We start from the raw sequence: 23,835 nt of genomic DNA on the forward strand, positions 1-23,835 counted from the left end.
GAGTATCGACTTGTGAACAAGAAGAAACTTCAGCAAAGTCCTCACCACGAGGCATAAAGAATCCCGCGACGAGGTTGGTGCTCTCCTCGTCTACAGTCGCTCAAAAGAAGTCAGGTCAAGGGACACCCCCAACGACCGCACCCGAACGGTGCTGGCACGCTCGCGCAAGAAAAGAGACTGTTGACCAGCTGCAACAAAATTGGAGCCAAACATTTTGGCACGCCCAGTGGGACAACATCAGAAGAGTCTTTTCTCTTGAAGCACATTCAACCACCGGGCTTCAAAACAAACATTTTGGCACGCCCAGTGGGACAATCTGGATAACACTAGAGTCTTTTTGTGTTCGCCATCATTGGGATGTCAGGGGAAAATATTTACCAAAAGAAATTCCTAAAGTGACAAGATGGCCAATGTTGCCACCATTGGCAATATTGACATTGATGACGAGTTCGAACCACTCATCATTCCACCAGATGCTAGCCTGGATGAGAGGCTTCGCATCCTTACAGTGCATAGTGAAAATTATGGGAAGCATCTGGCAGCTTCGATCGCGAAAAGGGAACAACGAATTCGCGAGTTGGAGCAGCGAATGAATCAGAATGCTCAGAAAGCTAAAGAGCAGTCACAAAAGCTTTTCTCGAGCAGAGACAAACAAACTGCCCAACCTGCCGCAAACATAACATCTGAGTTCACAACCTTGCGCAAGGAGGGTTCCATCTTGGCTACCCAAGTCGGTTCACAGCAAGGAGAATTGAAAAGTCAAGAATCTGCTCGCGAAGAGGTGGTTTCTGAGGTTGAATTGCCTACAGGTGGCGATAAACCTAAATGCTTTTCTGTTGAATCACAGCCTTACACAGAGGCTGTGCATGGAGAAGATGGTCAACAAAATTGTTCTTCTGACAATAAAATTGTCTCTGAACAAATACCTGATTTCTCCACTGACCCAGCCATATACGTGGCTACTGATCAGATACATGGGGGGCAAGATATTGCCCAGGTTCACCCCCTTGATAACCAAAAGCAGGTGCATAATCAATCTAATTATGATCTTGCTACTGGACGTCATGGCCATGCAAAGGGTCAAGAGCATGATCCACTTAATTATCAATCAAGGCATGGCCCACCTTACAATCATCAATTTTGCCTTGGCCATGCTACTGGACGTCATGATGAAGGTGGCCACAATCATGGCCAACTTAATTATCAATTAAGTTTTGGTCTAGAGAAGCCAATCTGTGGCTTTATTCATCAATTCAACTTGAATTTCTTCATCAGTGTTTCAAGGCCAAGCAGTGGCTTTGATATACATGGAGGATACATCTGCAACCCACCTTGCAAGAATGGCCAGAATAATTATTCTAGTGGCCAATTTTTACTTCGCGACTGCAAGTTTGAGTATCACGGGTACAAGTTAACTCTTGTTTACAATTATCAAGCTCCAAATTTCTTGCAAAAAGAATTTGTTTATGATACTATACAGCCCATAGAGGCGTCTCAATACGATGCCTGGAAAGTGGACAGAGGCAAACAAATACTTGATATGCCTATTTTTGAAGAAGAGATCAATTCACCACTCTTTAGTGACTCTAAGTATGATCTCAACATGGAGCCAATCTATGATGAATATGATGATAATTACAATTTGATTATTGGTTCCAAGAATCATATGCAGGAGTACAAGTTCTTTGAGGCTCTTGATCATGAGAATTTTTACCAACAAGTGGTTAAATATAATGGCCAATCTGTGGCTTATTCTGAAAACATCATGTCCTATGACATGGTAGTTGGCGACAAAGCTGATCTTGGGACATCCTTGTCTCCAAAATTGCAATTGAAGATCATGCTTCGCCAACCAACAAGGATACTTGGGGGGCAAGATTACCCCTCTCACGAGCCAAATTCCTCCAAATTCTTCAACGCTAAGTATCTTTGTTCTTTTCCTACAAGCTCTCACAGGAGGAATTTTTACCCTACAAATTTTGATACATCGGAGCTTGGAGTGAAGCATAGATGGCCTCCCCCGTGGTCTTCTAGAAGTTAGCCAAACAAAGTGCTGCTAGCTCCTTTCTTTGTTTTTTAATTTCTTGTCAATTTTCAGTTTTTTACTTTTATTTTCGTCATTTAAAAAAAAAAAAAAAAAAAAAAAAAAAACAAAACAAAAATAGAAAAAAGAAAAATACAAAAAGAGTTTCAAATTTGTGTGTCGCGGAGGATGAAAAAGTTGTGTTCTTGCCTAAACAGTGGCTTGAACTTTCTGATATACTTAGAGGGCATTGGTTTTGGCCTGGGCACATATACAAGAGGCATTTAATATGCCTAATATGGAATCAGTCAAGTAATTTCAGTCAAGCCAATAAAAGTGGCTTTTGGAGCAACAACATTATAAGAGCAGTGCTGATTCAAGACCTCTTCAGTCAAGACAGAGACCTTTGACTTCGAGGTCTGGGGGGCAATGTTTGGACCCAAAATGAGCATTTTGGTTTGACAAAGCGTGTCTTGGAGAAATTGAGCCAATATCAGTGGCTCACATATATATTTTCGATAAATTCAAAAATATATTATTAAGAGGCTAAATAAGGCCTACCAAACATGGAAATGAAAAATCAACTTTACCACATTTTCCTACTTCGGCTAGGAGAAAGCGAGCTAGACAAGAAATGAGGGATGGCGGACTAACCATCCGAACTCCAAATGAGTTGAAACTTTCCAGATTAATTCTAGACATCCCATTGATCATTTCTTATGAAGAGTGCCAAAGCTCGTTCGGAGTGGAAAACCTTCAAACAAACAGTCCAATTTTCTGCAGAAGCAAAACTTGGAAACTGGACCTGTAAGAGGGCAGCATTTCTGGCCCAACCACATGGAAATAAATTCTGAAATTTTACCACAATAATCTACATTCATGGTGGATCATTTCATATGAAGAAATCGAAGGTTGAATCTGAATTCTTAGTGGAGATAAAAATTGAGGGATAATGGAGCAGAAAATGACTTAAACCTAACATTCCATTAGTGTTTAAGTGCTTGAACCTAACAATTCCATAAACTCATAAGTGCTCCATAAACTCATAAGTGCTCCATTATGATTTGTTTAAATGTCAAATAGTGTTGCTTGGTAGCCTATAAATAGAGGCTACAACATAGAACAATTCACTCATTCACACATCAAAACATCTCTAAGATGATCTAAGTTCTCTCTAGAGCAAACCTCTCTAAGAGCAACTCCTCTCCTTTTCTTTCTCTTATAGGTGATCACACTCCTAGTCCTAGTCTTCTCAGAAGCCGACTTTCAGTGCCACCAAACCCTCTGTCAACGTACTTCGGTCCTAGTCTCCTTGGGAGCCGATTGTAGTACCACGACCAAAAACACCACAAAAGACTCATTCATACATCAAAACATCTCTAAGATGATCTAAGTTCTCTCTAGAGCAAACCTCTCTAAGAGCAACTCCTCTCCTTCTCTTTCTCTTATCGGTGATCACACTATTAGTCCTAGTCTTCTCGGAAGCCGACTTTCAGTGCCACCAAACCCTCTGTCAAAGTGCTTCGGTCCTAGTCTCCTCGGGAGCCGACGGTAGTGCCGCGACCACAACGGTTACAGAACCAGTCAAGCAAGGGTAACGCCCTAGCAACCCAGCCAAGCTAAAGTCACGCTTTAGCAAGTTCTCAATACTTCCCGGTGATGTCGCTCTGCTCAATCTACAATATTGAGTATCGATTGTGTTAACAAGAAGAAGCTCAACAAAAGTCCTCACCACGAGGCATAAAGAATCCCACGACGAGGTTGGTGCTCTCCTCGTCTACAATCGCTTGATAGAAGTCAGGTCAAGGGACACCCCCGACGACCGCACCCGAACGGTGCTGGCACGCCCGCGCAGAAAAGAGACTGTTGACCAGCTCAAGAAAAACTGGAGCCAAACACCCCTCACCCCTTTGTTACTTAGAGAGAGAGAGAGAAAATGGAAGAGAGATAAACTATAGGAAACTCCGCCGGAGCCCGTCACCGGCCACCAGAATCCGGTCGCCGGTGGCCGGATTCCGGTCACCGGATGCCACCCACCTGAATTTGCTGAAAATCTCACCAGAAAGTTTTTTTGCCCCCAATAGACGTCTATTGCCCCCCAATCGACGTCTATTGCCCCCTAATCGACGTCTATTGGGGGCCAATAGACGACTATCAGCCATGTATTGCCCCCCAATAGACAACTATCAGCCATGTATTGCCCCTCAATAGAACTTTCGTTTGTCGGAATGAAAATTAATCTTCTTAAAATTAGACAAATAAAACTTTAATTAACGAAAAAAAAAAAAAAGATTTCATCAATTTAAAACATCTATTGCCCCTCCAATAGTCGTCTATTGCCCCTCAATAAAACCTTTTTTTCTTTCTTTCTGGGCTTCTGCCACATTTTACCACAAAAAAAAAAAAACAAAAAAAACTCATCTTGGGCACCCAGAGAAAAGCTCTGGGCACCCAATCACCAATCTCACCAGCAGAGATGCTCGACTCAGGCCACAACCCATTTTCACCGTCTTCTCAACCCGGACGGCGTCATCAAGCGCGTCACCTACGAGCAGACCTGCGGCCACGCGCCGCCCTACCTCATCTACGTCGACCACGACCACCGCGACCTCCGGCCTCATCCTCTTCTCATCATCTCCACCCTACCTCATCTACGTCGACCACGACCTCCGGCCTCATCCTCTCCTCCGCCACAACCTCGGCCCTCATCTTCTCCTCCGCTGCGTACGGCGCTAGCTGCGAAGAAAGCTCTGATCTCAAGCTGTGGATATCTTTGTTGGAGTAAGGAAGAGCTTCGACGACATGATCGGTTATCCGATCGCCGCCGCGGTGACTGCTGAACCGGAGCTTCTTCTCTAGCTCAGATCGAGATCGCAATCTGGAGAGATTCCTGTCAGAGTCCGGAGAAAGTAATCGAAAATGGTTTCGATTCGGGTTCAGGCGGTGGCTTCTGGTCTTCACGACGATCGCCGGCTGCACCTTCACGGTTGCACGAACTCTCTGTTGACGTCATTGTCTCGCCGCCGGCCATCTAGACCAGAGACGCTGAAGGCTGTGCTCTGGCCGAAAGAGAAAGAGAGAGAGAGAGGATCGCATCTGCAGATGGAGGGACTCGGTTGTGCTTTCTTAATTATGCTAAGGGCAAAGCTGTCATTTCATTTATAATTGGGTTAGTGAGAATAAAAAACTGTTGCTGGGGTAAGTGAGCTAATTTTTGCCAATTTTGGTGCTTTGGGTCAAGGACCCTAATTTTTTTGTATGTGAGATAAATTATTGGTCCACAGGTAATGATGGGTGCTCTTTTTAGGGCTCCGGTAATGATGCTTGCCATTCCCCCCAGCCATTCCATTATACTATATCACTCCTACAGCCCTACTTAACCGGCCGGCCATCTCTATATTATACCTACAGATATTGTAAATTTGAAATTATATACAAATTAAAGCAATAGGAAATGGCCCACAGGTATCATTCTCATTACAGAACGATCGGTTACCACACAAAGGAAATGAGGGATTCTTAATTAGTCGAACTATTAAACCACCCACCCCCCCCCCCCCCCCCCCCCCCCCGGCTGATTAAGCTACCAAAAACTGATTGCAGATATCTCTATATAGTTAATGGCGTCCATGTATATAAACCTTTAGCCAGTACTCTACTATACATACGATCCTGGCCGGAGGTTTTGGACTTTTGGGTAGAGATGTGAATTTTATAGGTATAGCTAGCAGTTTTGAAGTACAAGTGCTTCTTTTTAAAGAGGTGTGGACTCTAATTTATTAATGCAGCGGCCGGCTAACCTAGCCTGCAGCTATCACCTTACGTATATGCGGAGGCTGAGATTTAACCAGTAATTAATCCTAGCCTGGCAATTAAGTTTAAGTCTCATTAATTTAGGCTAGCTGCTTATCCTACGGGTTCAACCTAATTTGGTTCATTATTTTGGGTGATCATCAGTCTATCGCAAAATTGTATTAATCAAACTTAAAGCTGATGGAAAGGCTGCTAAAGTAATGGGGAGCTCCTTTAGAGGGGGAACAAAGGCGAGGAATTTGAAAAGGAAAAGGTCCGCTTCATAATTAGGCCAGCAGGAAACAAATAATTATGGTTTTAGAGGAAGATGCATGAAAAATAAAAAATAAAATAAAACATGACAACAGTAAGAACCCTAGTCCTCCAGTGATCAGCCTGCCATTTATATGTTTGCGTTAAATCAATATAAATTACTGTTTCTTATTATTTGGTATGAGTTGTACGTTACCTCTTTGTTCATTTTATTATATGGTTATCCGTTTAACTAATGAAATGTATCTAATTAAACATATATATACTTGTTCATTATACCTTTTTCGGTAAATGCATGTTTCAAATAACTTTTACTTCATCATAGCTTTGTATGTCTGCATGGGAACTCATTTATGTTTTTGAGGTAGATTTAATTAAGCAAACACTTTAAGCATGATTTAAGCTTGTACGTAAACAGTAAACAACGTTTTAAGGTACGAAATTGAAAATATAGGGTTGGAGGAAACCATGCGCTGTTATCATCCATATATACATGTATGCAATAAAATTCAGTGTTTCGCTTTTCATTAACCTCGATCAGAGAACTAAGGAAAGCTGAAGTTCTGAGATGATCGATGATAAACAAAACTAAAGCGAGCAATGCGTACAGTGCAACATAATCAATATTCCTTCACTATATAGAAGTAGTTCATTAGAATTTCTGTATCCCAGAAAGCTTTTGCAGTAGTACGTACTGTACTCTGTCATACACATGTTTAAAGCGCCCTGTATTTTTTAAACTTTAGCTAGGCCATATATTCTGCTCAATTCATTTCTTTTCCTACTCAGTTTTTAATCTGAGATTGATACAGTGATAGAATGATGTTGTCTCCACCTTGAAGCAATGATATAGTTATGGGTATATATGTGCATTCGAGTCATCTGGAAAAAGGAAAAGGAATGTCGTTTTAGGTTTTCACATAAACAACAGCAAGGTAGGGCCACAATGTGTGCATATATCTCTCAGAATGGGAGCCAAAGTTCACCTTTTTTGACGTCTAAGTACTGCTGTATAATTTGTTGCATTGACTCTAGAAAATCGAACCAGTTCAACATATATATGACATGATAACTAGGGTCACTTCCAGGTCTACTTACAATTTTAGTCTATCTTTTTTTCAACCTTATGTGTGGCATGCAGCTACTACTTGATAGCAAAACAGCTCCATCTCTATGTTATGCCAACAGTAGTATAGTAGTAGCAAAACAGCTCCATCTCTATGTTATGCCAACAGGAAATTTGGGGGCAGCATTTTGTTATGATTCAAGTGCTGTATCTAGCAATAGTCCTTCAACCTCCAAAGTAAGCTACGACATGTACGTTGACATATCTCAAATTTAATATCAGCATTTTGAGCAAGGAGTAATTCGATCTCTAAAATTCGATGATAATAGAAATACTGAATGTCTGAATAAATTTTTTGAATCTGCATATATCAGCAAAGTTTCAGCTTTGTGTAAAACCAACTAAAATGTACTACAACATAAATCAGAGCTGCAAACATTGTGTTCTATGTTGGTAATTGTCAAATAAAAGAGGTTTAATTGCAAGAAGTGTAATTTGAATAAATTATATATGTAACTCACACCTAAGACCTCGAATTTCACTTATACAGTACTAGTTTTACATCAGATTATATTAAATGACGAGCCTCTCTAACTATTACCAATTGTTTTAGTGTGATACTATAACTTCTGCATAATGGATTCAATCTAGAAAACAAAGAAAAGAAGTATTATCACCAAAAGGTTATAGGAATTGACCAGACTCATTTCCTGAAAACCATGTGGAAAAATTCGGAATCACTAGAAGTGGAATTAGACAGAGACAACATGACTACTATTGTGTATTGACCAGGTTGTTAATGTCGATTGAGAACCGCACAAGCAACCAAAGGTGAGCTTTTCGAGTCTCGATTCCTGGATTGAAGACCTTTAACAGAATGAGCGGCATGGAATTGTGAAACATAATAAGAGGTTAGGTTCATTGCCACATTTTGCGGACAGAAATAGCAGGCCGCCCTAAGCTGCTGTGTGCTCGTAATCAAAGCCTAAACTCACAAAGGAATATATGAAGAATATAGCTAGGTTGTGATAATCATGATGACACAGTTGTAATTCCTTGACTTATTTTTATGTGAGTCGCTTATATGTTTTGGTCAAATGTATATCTTCGATTCTGAAACGAATGGGGTTGAATTCAAAGTCTAAAAGGTGCTCCAACAGAAGAGTGAGAACCTTTGCATAATTATCCGATCCCACTTGAAAAAAAGAGCATGCTAATTATGGAATTCTGGGACAGGGATCGAATATATAGCTACAATACCTTATAATTTTGACTAGGAACTTTATGTAAATTATGCCTTGCATCTGAACCATTCAATATCTTCAAAATACTTGAACTATTCTCATACTGTGTAAACCTTTCGAACATCTTCCTCCATCCTCCTAGGACCAAGCAAAGAACATGCATCTATACTCTGAATGCGCAAGTTGGGCATTGCATCTATACTCTGAATGCGCTCAACAACTAACCCCTTAATTACCATTTCAGTTAAAAAGTGAAATTGAACTTATACCAGCATAAAAGAAAAGATAGAATATAATCGATCATGAGAAAGAATGGTGGTGGTTCTTAGAATTTAGAATGATGAATTAGAACCAACCAACACTAATTCTTATGCAACTGTTCATGTGGAGTGAAGCAAATCTCTCCATCTTTGAATGTGTAATGTACTACTATACATAGTGTGATGATATATTCCTGAATGAATCCAATAGAATAATCCTGTACAATGATACTCTTAACCCAGTGGGTCTGTGTGCATGTTTTTAAATTATGAATGCTACAAGTTTAAAAGGGCTTCGAAAGTGGAAAAAGAAGAAGATTTAAAAGCTAACCAAAGCGTGGAACAGTGATGTTGAGCAATGATTGTGTCTAACAAGTATGCATGGTCATGACCCATCCTAGCTAGCTTTCCAAGATAAAAATATAGATAAGAATGCTTCAAGTTAATCCTTAAAGGTTAACAACAAACAAACATAGCTATTTATTGAGTGGCCATTGCATTTGCAGAGCTAAATAAGCTATGATTAATTTCATTAACTTAGGTGGAGGAGGGAATTGTTAGAGAACTAATTCTCTACCTACTACTATTTGCATGCTTTGGCAATCATCTTCATCATGGGGACATTGGCACATCTAGCTCTTTCTAATACGTACATCATGATTATGTCAGTCCAACCAAGTGCATAATCCTAAGGAGTCTCGTCGCATTGCTTGCTAAGGAGAGAACACAAGGATGATGATCAATCATATGTTCGATTCACCGGCACATGCATGAAGTTTGATCCTGATCGACAAGTTTAAGTACAATTATTGGGTAAAAACAATAAGATAAGTGCAAATCAAGGTTAGTTATGAAAATTCTTCAACTCAAGACGAAGTAAATTTACAGTGTTTGAAATTTTTTTAGTACATTGAATTATATATATATATTTTTTTTTAAATCAACCAATTTATATAAACATCAAAATTACATCAAAGACTCAGCAAATGCTAATAGCCAATATACTAACTTCAACATGGTTTGACATATTTGGATGTATCAAGGCTAGGGCCTAGGGGTCATATTTTGAATTCCATGTGTCATTTGAAATTCACATATGTCATGAGTTTAGTATTTGTAAAGAATGACTCTTAGAATATTCCTGAAACTGCAAAACGAGTATATGTCGAACTCTTTTTTATTTTATTTTATTTTATGTTTTATGAATTTTGTTCTTTGAACACAGAAAAAATTCATTTAGTATTCCGTCAGTTAGAACATATCTTTGATTTACCAATGATGAGATTAAGAAACATGACAATTTGAATAGAAATGTAGTTTTGCATAGTTTGACATATGTCGAGAGGTGTTATGGGGGCAACCTCTTTTTTATTTTATTTAATTTTATGTTTTATGAATTTTGTTCTTTGAACAAAAAAATTCATTTGGTATTATGTCAATTAGAACATATTTTAAAGATCATGATTTACCAATGATGAGATTAAGAAACATGACAATTTGAATAGAAATGTAGTTTTGCATAGTTTGACATGTCGAGAGGTGTTATAGGGGCAGCCGTGGAATGCATTAACATAATAAAACATGTTAAACTTTATTAACACTATTTCTCTTGAAATTCTCCTGAACCATGAGCTCACCATTTGTGGAGCATGATTTTTAGAATGTTTTCCAGTTGATGGAACATTGAAACTTTGAATGAACTGAATTTTATTATTTTTTGACTTTGAAAAATCTTAAAAACATTTACTTCGTGATTTCGTTTAGTTTTATCAATCTGAGAAATGTTTAAACATCAATTAGAAGGTAAGAAAATATTGGTGAGAAAATAAGAATGTCATTTTTGCCGAAATCAGGTGCTATAGTCCATAGTTTTTGGGTAGAGACTAATTTATTGGAGAATTTTTTTTTTCTTTTTAAATTGTTATGGAGTTCAGTTTCCAAGGGTTGGCATATAAACCAACATTTTAAGCTTTTTATTTTTCTCTCTTACTTTAAGAATAAATAAATAATTTTGTATTTAATATTTTAAATTGTTAATTAGAGCCTAAGTAAGAGGTTAACGGTTAAAATTTTAGATGATATTAATGGTTAAGATAACATCATGTAACAAATTTTTTTTTTTTTTGAAATCAATACATCAATACATTTAACATTTAACATCAATACATCACGTACTCTAGAAAATTTTCATTGCTATCATGGTAAAAACAATCGAAACCCCCGCTTTACTTCCATATCAATGAAACCCAACACTAATTGATCTGAAGATTGGAGGACATTTACCGTTAGCTGTGTGTAGGTAAATGTACTTCTATCTCTTTCGAACTTAATCCTCACCTTCGATTCTTGCATGATATTCCTTATCTTCAATTCTTCATCATTAACCCATCTACACAGAGACTAGGGATACTTGGACTGTCTCCTTCATTACCCAAGTTCTCAGTCTGGTTTCAAGCTTCTAGTCAACAGGTGTCTTTCTAGAAGAATTTGAATGTTGTGTTTGTTTTCAATTTCAAGTGCACGCGTGCTTGCATTGCTTTCATATTTGGCGCACTCATGATTTTCAATTTGAATGTTGGGATTGGTAAGGCTCTCATCACTAGTGGTACAAGGAATATTTTTGGTTCAAGTTGTTGTACGTAAGTGGGGAATAGATTAAAGAAAATGGTGGTGGAACTGAAGTCACTGACTTGGATTACGTACAAATTGATCACAAAATAAGATTTGTCTTGGCTGGCTACTTATAAAGGCAGAGGTCCGTTCATGGGACAGAGCACTAATCATCAAATAATGGAGAGGCTATTCATGATCATAGTAATATGCTACCTCTGTGGTAGTATAGTTGAACTCTCTAGTCAAGCTGTCGAGTCGCCTCAGTACAGTGTGGTGCATTCAGAATCAGACTTTGAGGTCAGACTCTACAGAGAATCCTCATGGATGTCAGCTCAAGTCCGAGAAACAACTTCATTCGAAAAAGCCACTAAAGATGGCTTTCACAGGTTCTCCAACACTGTTTTTGTTTTCGCTTTTCGTAGGTTGATTCCATGTTTTCTTCTCTCACTTTCTCTTTTCGTAGGTTGTATCAGTACATTCATGGTGATAACCTTAACTCGTCCCAGATTACCATGACAGCTCCGGTGTTAACAAGCATTGTCCCATCTGTGCATGGACCGGAATACTACGTAAGGTTGTATCTGCCTGCCAAATATGAAAGAACACCACCACAGCCTTTCACTGAACTGAATTTGCAGTTTGATAAGCGGAGAAGTCACTGCATAGCAGCCAGAAAGTTTCCAGGGTTTGCCAAGGATGATGACATTAATGAGGAATTTGAAACTCTTGTGAGTAGCCTAAATAAGCACTTGAATGGAAAACCAGGAATCCTGAAGGAAAAGAGTTCTTATACAATAGCCCAGTACAATGCTTCATATCATGTTTCTGGGCGCTTAAATGAAGTGTGGATGGATCTCTCAGGATTTACTGCCGACTGCTGAGAGATGCGTGTAATAGGAGGAATAAAGATTATATATATCCTTGTGGAGTCATGTAGTCTTGGTATGATCAATTGACATATTGCTCATTGCTTCATGTAAGCTGAACCACCTCATAAATAAAAATGGATGCTCATGTAGGTCTCTCACAGGTCCTCATTATTTGTTTTCCTTTTTTTTTTTTCTTCAATTGGATAGTGTCTATACTGAAAATCCTATAAAAGAATCTAATAACAAAAAGAAAAATCACATCTGGGGTCTTGTCTGGACAACATAGAGTTTCCCATCTCTGATCACACCTTCAATGTCTTGTGCTGAACCATATAACTCCTCGATTGCACTTCCTGCGCGAGCAATGCTGGACAGAATTGTCTTTTGGAAGTTCCCATCGGTAACGAGTGGGTCAGATGAGTAGTCAAGCACGACTTCCTCTTCCGCATCCATAGGCACACTATCATTACCATAAAACAACATAAGATCAAGTGAATAGAAAATATAAAGGAAGTTTATGGCGATGTATTGAATTCATTTATTGATAGAAGCATGTTGCCTGGATCATTTGTATAGTAGTTCACCTGTCATAAAGGCCTGCACCAGCATAACCTTCAAGATCTTCACCATTGGAATCGGATCGGAAGATTATGGACCGTCTGATAAAGAGGCCAACCGGTTTGCTAGGGTAACCTAACACCTGAAAAGTATCCACATACTCATGAGTGCAAACAATGGTAGGGATTTATACACATATTGTGTTGCCTAATTACATGGTCTGGCCAATGACCAAAGTTTTATTCTGCAGTATAGAAAATTTTTTGATTGATAAATTACTCGGGTAAATTAGATAATCTATTTGGAAGTGCAAAGAATGGTGGAGATACTTGGTGTTCCCTAATTACATGGTCAGTGAAAGCCAATGACCAATTTAGGTAAATTCATAGACTACTTGGGTATATAATCCATGTGGAAGTTATCAATGCAATTCAATCCATACATGGTCTGTTACTCTTATGCCACTTTTGGCACTGTAGTGCATTACCTGAGGAGAGTCCAGAGCATTTTTCTTGCTAATAAAACTTAAGGCACGTCCAGGATAAGCTCCAACTAAGGTTTCTCCAAGACCTTTGACAACCTATCACGGTAAAACAACTCAAATCAATGTCTCTGATATTAATACATTCTATCTTTACATATATACTGCTGAATACCTCGGCATATATCTCTGACGAGTCTCCTGAAGATGGGTTAGTTGTGTGAATAACGAATGCATAGTCGGCACTTATTATTTCTTGAACAAGGACAGCCATGCAAAGATAATCATGGTCTAATTTCACTTTTCTTGTGCTGAAGTATGCTCTCTCATTCCACTTTGAAGCCCAGACCTGGATTATAAGAGATGAGCACACCGCAATATATCAGAAAACTTTAAGATAAAACAATTTGATTTGCGTTAAGTTGATAGGCAGCTTGAGCTCTGATAACAAGTTATGATGTTTGTGAGATCTACTTTTCTTAAAGTGTAGTGAAAACATGGGAAATTGCTGCCCCTGGTCTCAGAAAGCTTTAGCCATGTCCCACAGAAACAAAAAACAAAAAAATTCATACTGTATTGAAGCATCAATAGAGAAACAAAGAGAATATACCAGTCAACTCAATAGAGTACACTGGTAATGAGAAAGCAGATAGATATGAAAAGATTGGTTCGAGACATAATTCAAGGCTCTAATACTAATATCAAGTGAGTTAAATTCCTAGCATTAATGGATTTAAGAACAAGTTCAAATGGGCATATGCAGCAAAGCATTGTTACCTTTTTTATAGCCAACCATGCTTGTTCCCATCGTTGTTCACCCTCATCGCCAGGCCAAGGCATTCCTGAACTTTGCATCTTAGTCTTCAGCTCTTGCACCTGAAAGTAACTCTCAAAATAAGCTTTCACTTAAATTGCTCGTTCTGCCTAGAGGCCCCTAGAGTTATTTTACTTACAGGTGCCAGTACCAGTTATATATCATATCAAGAAAAGGAATGACTGACAAGAACAATGATTCAATAAAAACTTTTTACTGAACTTAAAACTTCAGTTTAAGTAAAGAATTCTGCACAACCCATATATAAAACTTTCGTTCTTGATTCAGCCCCAAATCAGAGAAGTCATTATTTGCCTGCTTTACTAACAATTTATGTTGGAAAATGAATAATTGGATACCACAACAGTCCAGAGATTGGAACATATATCCATAAGGAGATCATGTGCTTGCAGGCTTTGAAATAAAAATTGCATGCATTTGCAATATATCATCTGTTACAAAATAATTTTTTTGACATTGAAGCCTTCAATAGAAAAAATAGAAAATAGATACATACCAACGGGGGTGGTGCTGTCAACTGTAAAACTGTCTCTCGAATCTCCCCAAGTGAACCAAAATCTCCTTCTTTTAACTTTTTCTTTAGAATTTCTAACTTGTCAGCAACAGCCTATAAAATAAACAAGCACACACACACACACACACAGATGAAGTCACACTAAGGCTATACTATGATGCTCTGGATAAATAATGAATTACAAACAGACAAACAGAAGATGGGCTTTGACTGGCAATTAGATCCATGGAAAAAGGGAGTATGCCTATATTATGCATACAAAAGCAGATGAAATGGAATCTTCAGTTGTCCATTTATTGTACTGTAGAGCGAGAATAGACAAGAACGAAGGCAGGGCGCAAAACCAAAGCCATTTGAAGTACTCTTTCTAGTCATTTGGCAAATTTCCTAACTATATATTTTTTCAATTGATTAGTAAAAAGCAGCTTTTTCAGTATATCAACACATTGGTGCAGTTATTTATGTAATATTCGTCTAGAAATGCTTTTACAATTGAGAAACGCAGCAAAGATACACTAGTGAAGCTCAGCACCTATAGCTGCATTGTCATCGTACTACTCACATTTTTGAAGAGTACAACAGTTCCACCTTATAAACCCTTGAGCTTTAACTTCGTTTTATATTTCTATTCATTATCAAGTACATTCGTCTTCTTACAATTTTGGAGGACTACCATAGTCAATTTGACCATTAGCTCGAGAAAGGAGCAATTAAATTACTACTGAAGTTAAATTTCTATGCATCTCCTAGTTAAAATGACAGGTTAAGGTATTAGTAGAAAATGACAGGTTAAGGTATTAGTAGAAAATGACAGGTTAACTTCCAAAAACACAAAGCCAAACAAATTAATATAACTTCAGACTGTTCTGGTTAAGGTATTAGTAGAAAATGACAGCTGCATGAATAATATATGTGCAGAATATGATTATCGAAGTTTAGAGGTGACAACCTTATTTGAATCTTCAGAAAGAACTTTTTCAAATACTCCAAATGGTAGGGCAACTGATGTAGGAATTCCAACCCAAGAGGGCAGTTTTCCTTTTATATAAGAAATATTACGTGATTTAGCTCCAACCTGCCATCACCATAGATGTTACAGAAAACTGTCAGAAATTAAGAAGATGCCTGAGTTTAAGGATATTCATTTATAGGTAGGTTAAAGGATTAATATGTAAGATATTTTGCAAAAATCTAATCAACAGTGAAATAGAAAAGAATAAAAGAATAAAAAATTAAAAACTCTTTTTTTTTTTGCTGGCTGTATGATTTCAAGCCTTACCATTTCACTTGTGAACTCATCAGATGATATGGCATATCTACCCGTAAACTGTTTCTTCACTAATGTCAGAGCTGGGATGTCTCCATTTGTATTAGTTGAACTTGCATCTCCTAGCTCACTCTCATTAACCTCGCTGCAATTATTTATGCAAAGAAAGTATAAATTGTTTTCAGCTCACCCTCATCAAGCATATCAACATTTTTGAAATAATAGGTTGATTATTTCACCAAACAGAGGGAGGTACCTATAAACTACATCAGCAGGAGTTGGCTTTACACGCAATAACTTCCCTTCACAAGCTTGGAGGTCAGCTAGAATATTGGAGTCAAAACACGTCGCAAAACAAACCTGTAAATAATAGGTTGGTTATTTCACCAAACATGTCGGTTATAGAGGAAAGAAAACTACGATTATTGAACAAATTACCTTGCTATTTCTTGCTCGGACAGAAACATGAGATAGGACGTCTGGCATATCAGGTGTTAGCACAGCAACTGTGCCATCTGGAATTTCTTCCTCACCTCTTACACTTCTTGCCACCAAAATTGTCGGCTTATCGTATACTTTATTCTGGACAGTGAGCAACTCGTCCACAACTACAACATATCCAACCACTTCAACTGGGCTGATAACCTGCCAACTGTCCAGGCAAACCAAAGTAAAATTAGAAACATGTCATAGGCTCATAGCATTTAAGTGATTGATGTTGACATTGCAGATGTCAAACTTCTAAGCTTTAGAAACATCATTTTATTGATTCTCTTTATTTGCCATTCCAGTGTCTCTAACTATTTGATATCAAATAAGATATGATTGGCTAAGAAATGGCAACGCAATTAACCTTCCCAAATTAGCAGTCTTCCGAAGAACTGGATCAAGTCGATTAACGAGTGCGGACAAAGAGGCAGCTGATCCAGCACGGATAACTTCTTCAGTAAATATGCTCAACTGCAAGAAATAATCATGAGGACAGAAACAAGGAATCTATATCATACAAAACGTGAAACACAATGCTTTGGTTTTGAAGTGAAAGATAGAAGATCATGAAGCACAAGTGAACAAAATGCTTTAAATAATACATACAGCCCCTTGGTCCACTCCAAGCTTTGATCCAAGGTACTCTGCTGATGGCTGTAAAATACTGTGATACGACTCTGCCTTGTTTGCAAGTGCCAGGCGGGTTCTGTCTAGGATTGATTTTGCATATAATGCCCAGTTATCGGTATTACTCTTTAGCATGTTTAATGCATGATTCCATCCCTTCATAAACAATGAAAGAAATCAAATAATTGTGCAAGTTCTCCATCTCTAACACACACACACACACACAGAGGGAGAGAGAGATAAAAAAAGAAAAGAAAAAAAGAAGAAGAAAGAAGACCTCTGACCATGTTTAATATCTTAGACATTTTAAACTTCATTAGCACCAGGATATACATGTAGTGGCTATCTTACCTTCAAACAGTAAATGAGATCCTCATTATCATCTGACGATAATGCCAGGTTTTCTAGAACCATTGAGATGAAGTACATAATTTTCTGCATAACGTATAAATCAGCTGATCAAGATAATATGTTCTAGAGTTGGGAGTATATCATTGGAACTGTTCAAACGAGACTCAAAACTGAAGCAACGTTAGTGAAGAAGAAAGCGGGGAAGGCATAAGATATATAAGTAACCGCCTAAACAACAAGATACCTCAGGCCCAGCATTATTCAGTTCTTCATATCCCCTCTCAATGGCGGTTCTCACAGTAGAATCAAGGGCAATGTCCAAAAATAAGAGATCCTTCAGGCGATCATTAGGCTTAGAGAGCAATGGCCACAGCTCCTGACGAGCCTCAAGCAAACCCTGAATGAAAATTTAAAAGAGCATTGACAATCAGACTAGGAGCACAAGAGAAAGAGCAAAAATGATTGTCAATATCAACATTTCGCAAAACCTCAATAAGGACTTCCACATTCTTGTCCTCAACATGTTCCATTACAAATTGCAGCAGTCCCTGTTTGGAAAAAAAAAATGTCAATATGAAACTTCTTGTTAGTTATCTCATTCAATTCAAGAATCATAAGAATTTTTTGGACTGAACAAATAAGAATTTTACATGAAGATAAGAATCTTACTGGAACTTCAGAGGGCAGGCCAGATACAGGATTTATTTGTACTCCAACCATGAAGCCTTGACCCTGGAGAGAATTGAAAATCCCGTCAAATGCTAAAACCACATTGTGCTGAGCTATTCCAATTAGTTTTCGAAACTACCTGAGCACTGTAACCCAAACAATTTGTGATGGCAGACTCAAGATCCGCACCTGAGTGAACTGCCTGCATTTAAACATGGATGTGTAGAAACTTGTCATGCAAAAAAGTAGACACATAATACACAGGAAGCACTAGGAGTAAAAAAATGTCCTCATTATCAGAATATAGACTTGGATACTATCCCTTCTCATGATAATAGAAATGGGAAACATGTATCATGAATTCCTCTGATGACATGCATTTGTCACAACCCATCATCTATATTATAAGAAAAAACTGCGTGAATGAAAGCACAATATCACACACAACACCACAAATCTTCCTGCTGGTTGCAATAATCATGTGCAAAATTATGTGATGCGGATATTCAAATAAAAAAGAAAACCATAATACTTAAAACTGAAAGGGTTTAGGGATCCCAACCTTTAAAGTTCTCATGTAGTTCCCCAGATCATGCAGAAGACGCTCTTTCTGATCTCTCCTGAAACTTGGTTCATTGTGGATTGCACGGTCATAGCTTAGAAGACGTTCTTTTGTAATTCCATTGTTGTTCAAAGTTTTCCAGTAAACACCAATATCAAAGTCACTTTTGATGTAATCAATTAGCGCCTGCAGTGACAAATTTTAATGAGAAAACTTTAAATACTGGAAACATGGAATAGATATTCACTAGCTCATGGGTCCAATACCTGACATATAACAACATCATCTGGGCTAGTGTTATTATGCAACTTTTGATGCCATTCCTCCATCATTCCGCCCTTACACTCACAGTTTCTCTATCACCGGAAAAAAATTATTCAAGCAACGAAGAACATAGCCCATAAATGAGGGGAGTCGAATACAAAACCACCTAAAGAACGTCCAATATAATCAATAAATAATCTCCACCTGAATAACAAGGATCTCATCTCGAATTCGCTGTCCCACATCCCCTTCTCCTCCACGTCCAACAGTAGACAATATCATCCGTAAAAGCTCTCGATACTGTGGATGACTTGTGTAAATACTCTGGAGCAAGCCTGTGAGCCTGTCCTGTGCTTTACTAATCTCACTGCACTTAAGGAGAGTAAGAATTATTGATGGGTTTAAAGGAAGATCAAATATGGCCACCATCACATTTAGCAAAAGGCACATTTTCATAGAAAACAAATTCAGCTGATATCTAAATCAGAAAAGAGAAACAAAAACGGTGAATGGAACTTGTAATTGATGCTACATGGGAGCTATTTAAGAGGATATCCACATATTTCAGTGTCGAGAAGCCAAAAAAATATAAGTAATTCAACAAAATGAAAAGAATTTTACCGTGGTTTGACATTGTAATTTTTATTCCAAATCAGCTGCCTCGTAGCCATAAACCTCATCCACACCAGAATACCTGCAAGACCTAATTCGCCAGCATCTTTTGCTTGATTTATCAAGTCTGCTGCAATGTTAAACCTGAAAAGAAAAGAACAAACGGATTTAAACAGAGAAGCAGATGAAATTTCTATTGAACTTATGTTGAAAGACTCTTATACACAAAATACACAGGGTCAGAGGATCTTCATCTCTTTTTGAAATGTAGTAAAGAGCTTTAATTGGTATGACTGAAACATCTAAAATTCCCAAGTAAAGCAACCCAAACCATTCTTCAAGCTCTATTCTTCTCTAGTATAGTAACAGGAGAATTCATTTTAAGCTTACAACCCTAAAAATTTCGGAACAAATACAGCAGAACAGCATCAAGTGGAATAAGAAATAGCTAATCAATAAAATGTTTTGTTAACTAATTCCTGACAGAATACTGACCGATGCATAAAGGATTTTTGCGCCTCACTCTCCAGATCTGCTATTTTATCCAATAAATCCTTTGCAGTACCTTTCCCGTCACCAGCATCCTTCAATGGGAGAAATTAACTTGTAAGGTAATGGAATCCAGAGTCTAAATAAGGCAGTAGATACATATTATGACCAAAGGAAAGGAGCAACCTTCTGAACTTTCTTGACCGCAACACCAAAGTCAGCATAGAAATCTGAGCCTTGGTTCTTAATCCAGTTTCCAGAAGAACAAAGGACAAATGGCATTCCTTTGAAACTTTCCTTTTGCATTTCTATTTCTAAAGATTGAACCTGTACAATTATTTTGAATATCAAGACTATTGTCTACGGGTCTCGGATATATAAGCCAGTTTAAAGTTCCAAGCCAATGGAACAGTACATGTTTCCCTTTGGCATACCTCATAATTAGAATCAACAGAACTAGATACAAATTGTGTTTCAACAGCCCCATTTAGAGAAACTGAACCCTGGGGCAGTACATTTGGAGGTGGTTCCTGAAAATGCCAATATAGTTGACTTGTTAATGCAGTGTGATTAACAAGCAATGCATGGAAAGAGAAGTACCCAAGAAACGTATAAATGAGAGCAACGATAATTGATCAAATATTTAGCATTCCTGTATGCCTGATCAGTTAATAGGTTTAAAAAATTTACCAACCACTCTCCAGCTTTGTTTACAGATAGAGCCCAATGAAGGTTAATTGGCTCTTTGATATCTGTCGCCAGATGAACCTTTATCTTGTCAGCAACCTTTGTCACAAGTACCTTGTAAATATTTCAGGATTCTAAAAATTAGTTTAATACCTACAAGATCATATTGTAGCAGAAATAACAAAAGAAGCAGAAAGAATAAACACATAATTCTCTCACCAGCAGGTCCTTATCACCGAGCCTGTAGATTTTTTTGTTCAGGACGGAAGCACCATCTTGTTCTTCTTTTGCCTTGGCAAATAGCTCAACTGCTTTCAAGGCTTTTGGTTTCGTTGATTCTTCATGTGCAAGTTTAGCTTCATCTACAGGTTTAGTAGCATGTTTGTTGAGAATCTTCATTAAGTCTCGTTGCTTCCGCTTAATTCCTCCAGTTCTGAAAACCTGTTTACTCTCATGTTTCTTTGCGGCCTTGGAAACTTCTTTGTTACCATGAGATGGTTCCTGACTGTTACCAGAATCAGTTTTCTTAGTCAGCCTTGCTTGGAGCTCTTGTATGGAAGCACCCCTGGCTACTTCCTCCAGTAGCTCAGTTCGGGCTGCTTCATACTCCACCTATATAACCAATACATTCATTTAACACTTTCACAGTAAACAAAAGGAACATAAAAATCGATAAATCAACCTAACAAATTTCTCCTTGACTAGTCGATTTGCATTGTCCAGAATTTTGATAGCATGACATCTTATAACAGAAGAACCCTGTACCCTTATGAAAAACTTCAAGCATTATCTTTGGAAAAGTTCCATCTGGAACTCAATGAGAAGGACTGATACATAACTAGATTTTTGTTGGTCTAGCATGAAGAAAATTAAAAAAAGAAGAAGTAATTAAAGTTGGAGACGCAGTTTTTATGGGCATCATTCGTGTAACCATGATGAATGGGTTTCTTCGTCACCGCAGGACGCGAAAAAAGAAAAGGAATTTTGGAGATGCAGTAAGAATAAAAACAAACTTTTTAATTTTCACATGCATTATGCATTCTCTTTCTCTAGTGTTTCTTTCTCCCCACAGGAAGTAAAAGATATAATTACAGTTGGAGCTGTAGTAGCAATGAGAGTTTGGAATTTGTAAAATATGAGAGTATAGTTCACATGCCTTCTCTTGTTCTGGTGTGTACATCTGTTTACCCTTTCGCTCCCACCTCAGATATGCTTGAATTTGCACTAAATCTTCAGGAACTGAAACATTTGATATCAACTTCTCTTTCAAAGGTAATTTAACATGAAAGTTGCCGCCGTTGTTCTTAAACCTGTAACAATAGAAAATATAAAGAAGAATAAAATCCATATTGTTTGCTTATAGCAGAGATTCTAAGTCAAGAAAAACAAAGCCATGAAAAAGATTACCATCTGTTCTGACTTTCATCAACTATGAGAAACTCTATAGCTTGTATTGCAGGATCATCAATCTCAATTTTAAGTACGGAATTGGAGCCAGACTAGAGACAAAATGGATAAACAAATAAATCTTTAATCGAATCAAATGAGAGACACATGGTGAGGCACATTTGTGCTGTTTTAAAAACTTACTTTCGCAAAAGGAGTTCTAAGAGCTCTGTTCTTATATTCTTTGGTTCCATCTGGGCGACAAGAAGGAAGCACCCATTTTCTAAATGGAAAATGACCAAAAGGAAAGGAGACATATCAGATTTCAAGGTAGAAATCTTGAGCGTTGTATTCACTGATGGAAGTAAATGCAGGTTAACTTACTCTTTTCTATCTTTTATCCCACCCCAATGAAGAACCAAGGAACCACCGTCATATGAGACCTGAATATCTACTCTAGTGGCAGACCCTGGAGAGGAAGCATCAACATAAACCTGCTCATTTAGATACAGCTTCTGTTAGCATAGATTCCTGTGTCATATATTCGGTCAGTTAAATTCAATAAATCCTTATCCAAGCAGTAAAATTGGCTCGGAACTTACACTACATGTACGTACCTGCAATTCAATGTTCTCATCAAGGTTGTATTTCCCGGCAAGCTGCTGCTACAAGCAAAGACTTAATCAGCATTGAAAACCAACAATACGAATAGACATTTCGAGCTATGGGAACATTACATCAGACTGCGGATCCGTGGTTAGTACAGCGCAAGGAACAAATGTAACAGGCCGACGAGACCCCATGGCCAGCTTCGGCTTCTGCAAACTGTTGCCACAAAATTTGTTGGATATAGAAGAAGACTTGCGCGGCTGCGCTGGCACTGGATGTATGCACTTGGGCTGTAACAATGTGTTGGCAGGAATGCCTGAAGAATTGATTTTGCTCTGAAGCAGATTCTGCTGGAGAAGATTATGGCTCACCGAGTTGCTCATATTCCTCGACACACTTCACAGTTCTGAACAGATCATAGGATTGAAACACAGTAAGAGACCCCATGAAAAAGAAAAAGATCAAAGCAAGCTAGGCCATGTTAAAGCCGCAGACCACAAACAGCATCAAGAATCATTCTAATCGAGTGAGTGAATTAAAAGAAATATTTCTTTCATTTTCTTGTTGGGTACATTCTCTTTTGCGAGAATCGGTAAAATTGAAAATCAAAGTAAAAGCCAACAAGATTGTAACAGTTAAAAGTGATGTGCAAATTACATCTATTACGCTGAATGAATAAAGTCGTTTCCTTTTCGCAGAAAGAAATCAAAATTTTGATTCTTTCTTCGGCACATTTTCTTTGAAACAAACTGGGTAAAATCGAAAATCAAAGAGCAAAGAACGACACTTTAAAACAGCTGAGATGGAGGAGAAGAAGAAGAAAAGAGCATGGAAGTTTTGAAGCAATGGAATTTGAAAATTGCAGAAAGGGTACCTGGGAAATACTGTGATACGAGCTGTGGATTCTTAGAGAGAAAGATAGAATGAATATGCGATCAGATTCTTTTTGAGAGAGAGAGAGAGAGAGAGAGAGAGAGAAGAAAATGGAAGAAGGTTTGTAATAGAAAAAGGAGAAGGTTTTGGAGTGAGGGTCAGTGAGTGAGACTCCGGGAATTCATGTGATTGGTGCGGTTTCCCACCAGTTCTGGAAATCAAGGAGAGCAAAAGCAGAAGAAAGAGAGAGCGAGTCTACGTGAGTGACATGGCGTTTTTATGTCCGTCTAGTTCTGGACACTCGGCCCATTATTCGCACTTGACCTGACTCTCTGAAAGAGATGTCTGGGGTCGTCCTTGAGTCTCCTGACCTCACCGGAAAAGTAGAGAGAGAGGACAGAGGTCAGACGTGTACGGTTCCC

The 23,835-nt window shown here is 38.1% G+C and overlaps 2 protein-coding genes across 4 annotated transcripts; one reads left to right on the forward strand and one right to left on the reverse strand.

The window, feature by feature from the left end:
• The first annotated feature begins 10,847 nt into the window (after positions 1 to 10,847).
• Positions 10,848 to 12,300, forward strand: LOC133710543 (uncharacterized). Its single transcript, XM_062136644.1, has 2 exons — positions 10,848 to 11,657; positions 11,735 to 12,300. The coding sequence occupies exons 1-2, from the start codon at positions 11,422 to 11,424 to the stop codon at positions 12,150 to 12,152; spliced, it is 654 nt and encodes a 217-aa protein (XP_061992628.1). The 5' UTR covers positions 10,848 to 11,421; the 3' UTR covers positions 12,153 to 12,300.
• Positions 12,217 to 23,695, reverse strand: LOC133710542 (alpha-glucan water dikinase 1, chloroplastic). Of its 3 annotated transcripts, none has more exons than XM_062136643.1 (33): positions 23,415 to 23,695; positions 22,669 to 22,946; positions 22,549 to 22,590; positions 22,316 to 22,425; positions 22,136 to 22,214; positions 21,953 to 22,044; positions 21,702 to 21,855; positions 20,765 to 21,157; positions 20,549 to 20,659; positions 20,293 to 20,388; positions 20,045 to 20,185; positions 19,865 to 19,953; positions 19,379 to 19,513; positions 18,962 to 19,124; positions 18,760 to 18,849; positions 18,494 to 18,679; positions 18,071 to 18,133; positions 17,932 to 17,994; positions 17,751 to 17,810; positions 17,507 to 17,659; positions 17,263 to 17,346; positions 16,891 to 17,067; positions 16,649 to 16,755; positions 16,234 to 16,447; positions 16,052 to 16,155; positions 15,808 to 15,940; positions 15,478 to 15,603; positions 14,511 to 14,621; positions 13,957 to 14,055; positions 13,355 to 13,528; positions 13,186 to 13,278; positions 12,725 to 12,840; positions 12,217 to 12,600 (listed from the first exon to the last, which is right to left on the reverse strand). In XM_062136643.1, the coding sequence occupies exons 2-33, from the start codon at positions 22,921 to 22,923 to the stop codon at positions 12,396 to 12,398; spliced, it is 4,218 nt and encodes a 1,405-aa protein (XP_061992627.1). In that variant the 5' UTR covers positions 22,924 to 22,946; positions 23,415 to 23,695; the 3' UTR covers positions 12,217 to 12,395. The 3 variants fall into 3 exon arrangements, with proteins under 3 accessions (XP_061992627.1, XP_061992625.1, XP_061992626.1); XM_062136641.1 differs by having other exon boundaries at positions 22,549 to 22,596; XM_062136642.1 differs by having other exon boundaries at positions 22,549 to 22,593; positions 23,415 to 23,694.
• Positions 23,696 to 23,835: the final 140 nt, after the last annotated feature.

Source organism: Rosa rugosa, chromosome 5 (assembly GCF_958449725.1).
Source record: "Rosa rugosa chromosome 5, drRosRugo1.1, whole genome shotgun sequence".
Taxonomy (NCBI): domain Eukaryota; kingdom Viridiplantae; phylum Streptophyta; class Magnoliopsida; order Rosales; family Rosaceae; genus Rosa; species Rosa rugosa.

Excerpts from the sequence above, each read along its gene's own strand:
- LOC133710543 (XM_062136644.1), top strand. The coding sequence starts at position 11,422 with ATGGGACAGAGCACTAATCATCAAATAATGGAGAGGCTATTCATGATC. Across the intron at positions 11,658-11,734 it reads ACTAAAGATGGCTTTCACAG|GTTGTATCAGTACATTCATG; the intron begins GTTCTCCAACAC and ends CTCTTTTCGTAG.
- LOC133710542 (XM_062136641.1), bottom strand. The coding sequence starts at position 22,923 with ATGAGCAACTCGGTGAGCCATAATCTTCTCCAGCAGAATCTGCTTCAG. Across the intron at positions 18,680-18,759 it reads ATGATGTTGTTATATGTCAG|GCGCTAATTGATTACATCAA; the intron begins GTATTGGACCCA and ends TTGTCACTGCAG. Across the intron at positions 14,622-15,477 it reads TTTCTGAAGATTCAAATAAG|GCTGTTGCTGACAAGTTAGA; the intron begins GTTGTCACCTCT and ends TTTATTTTATAG.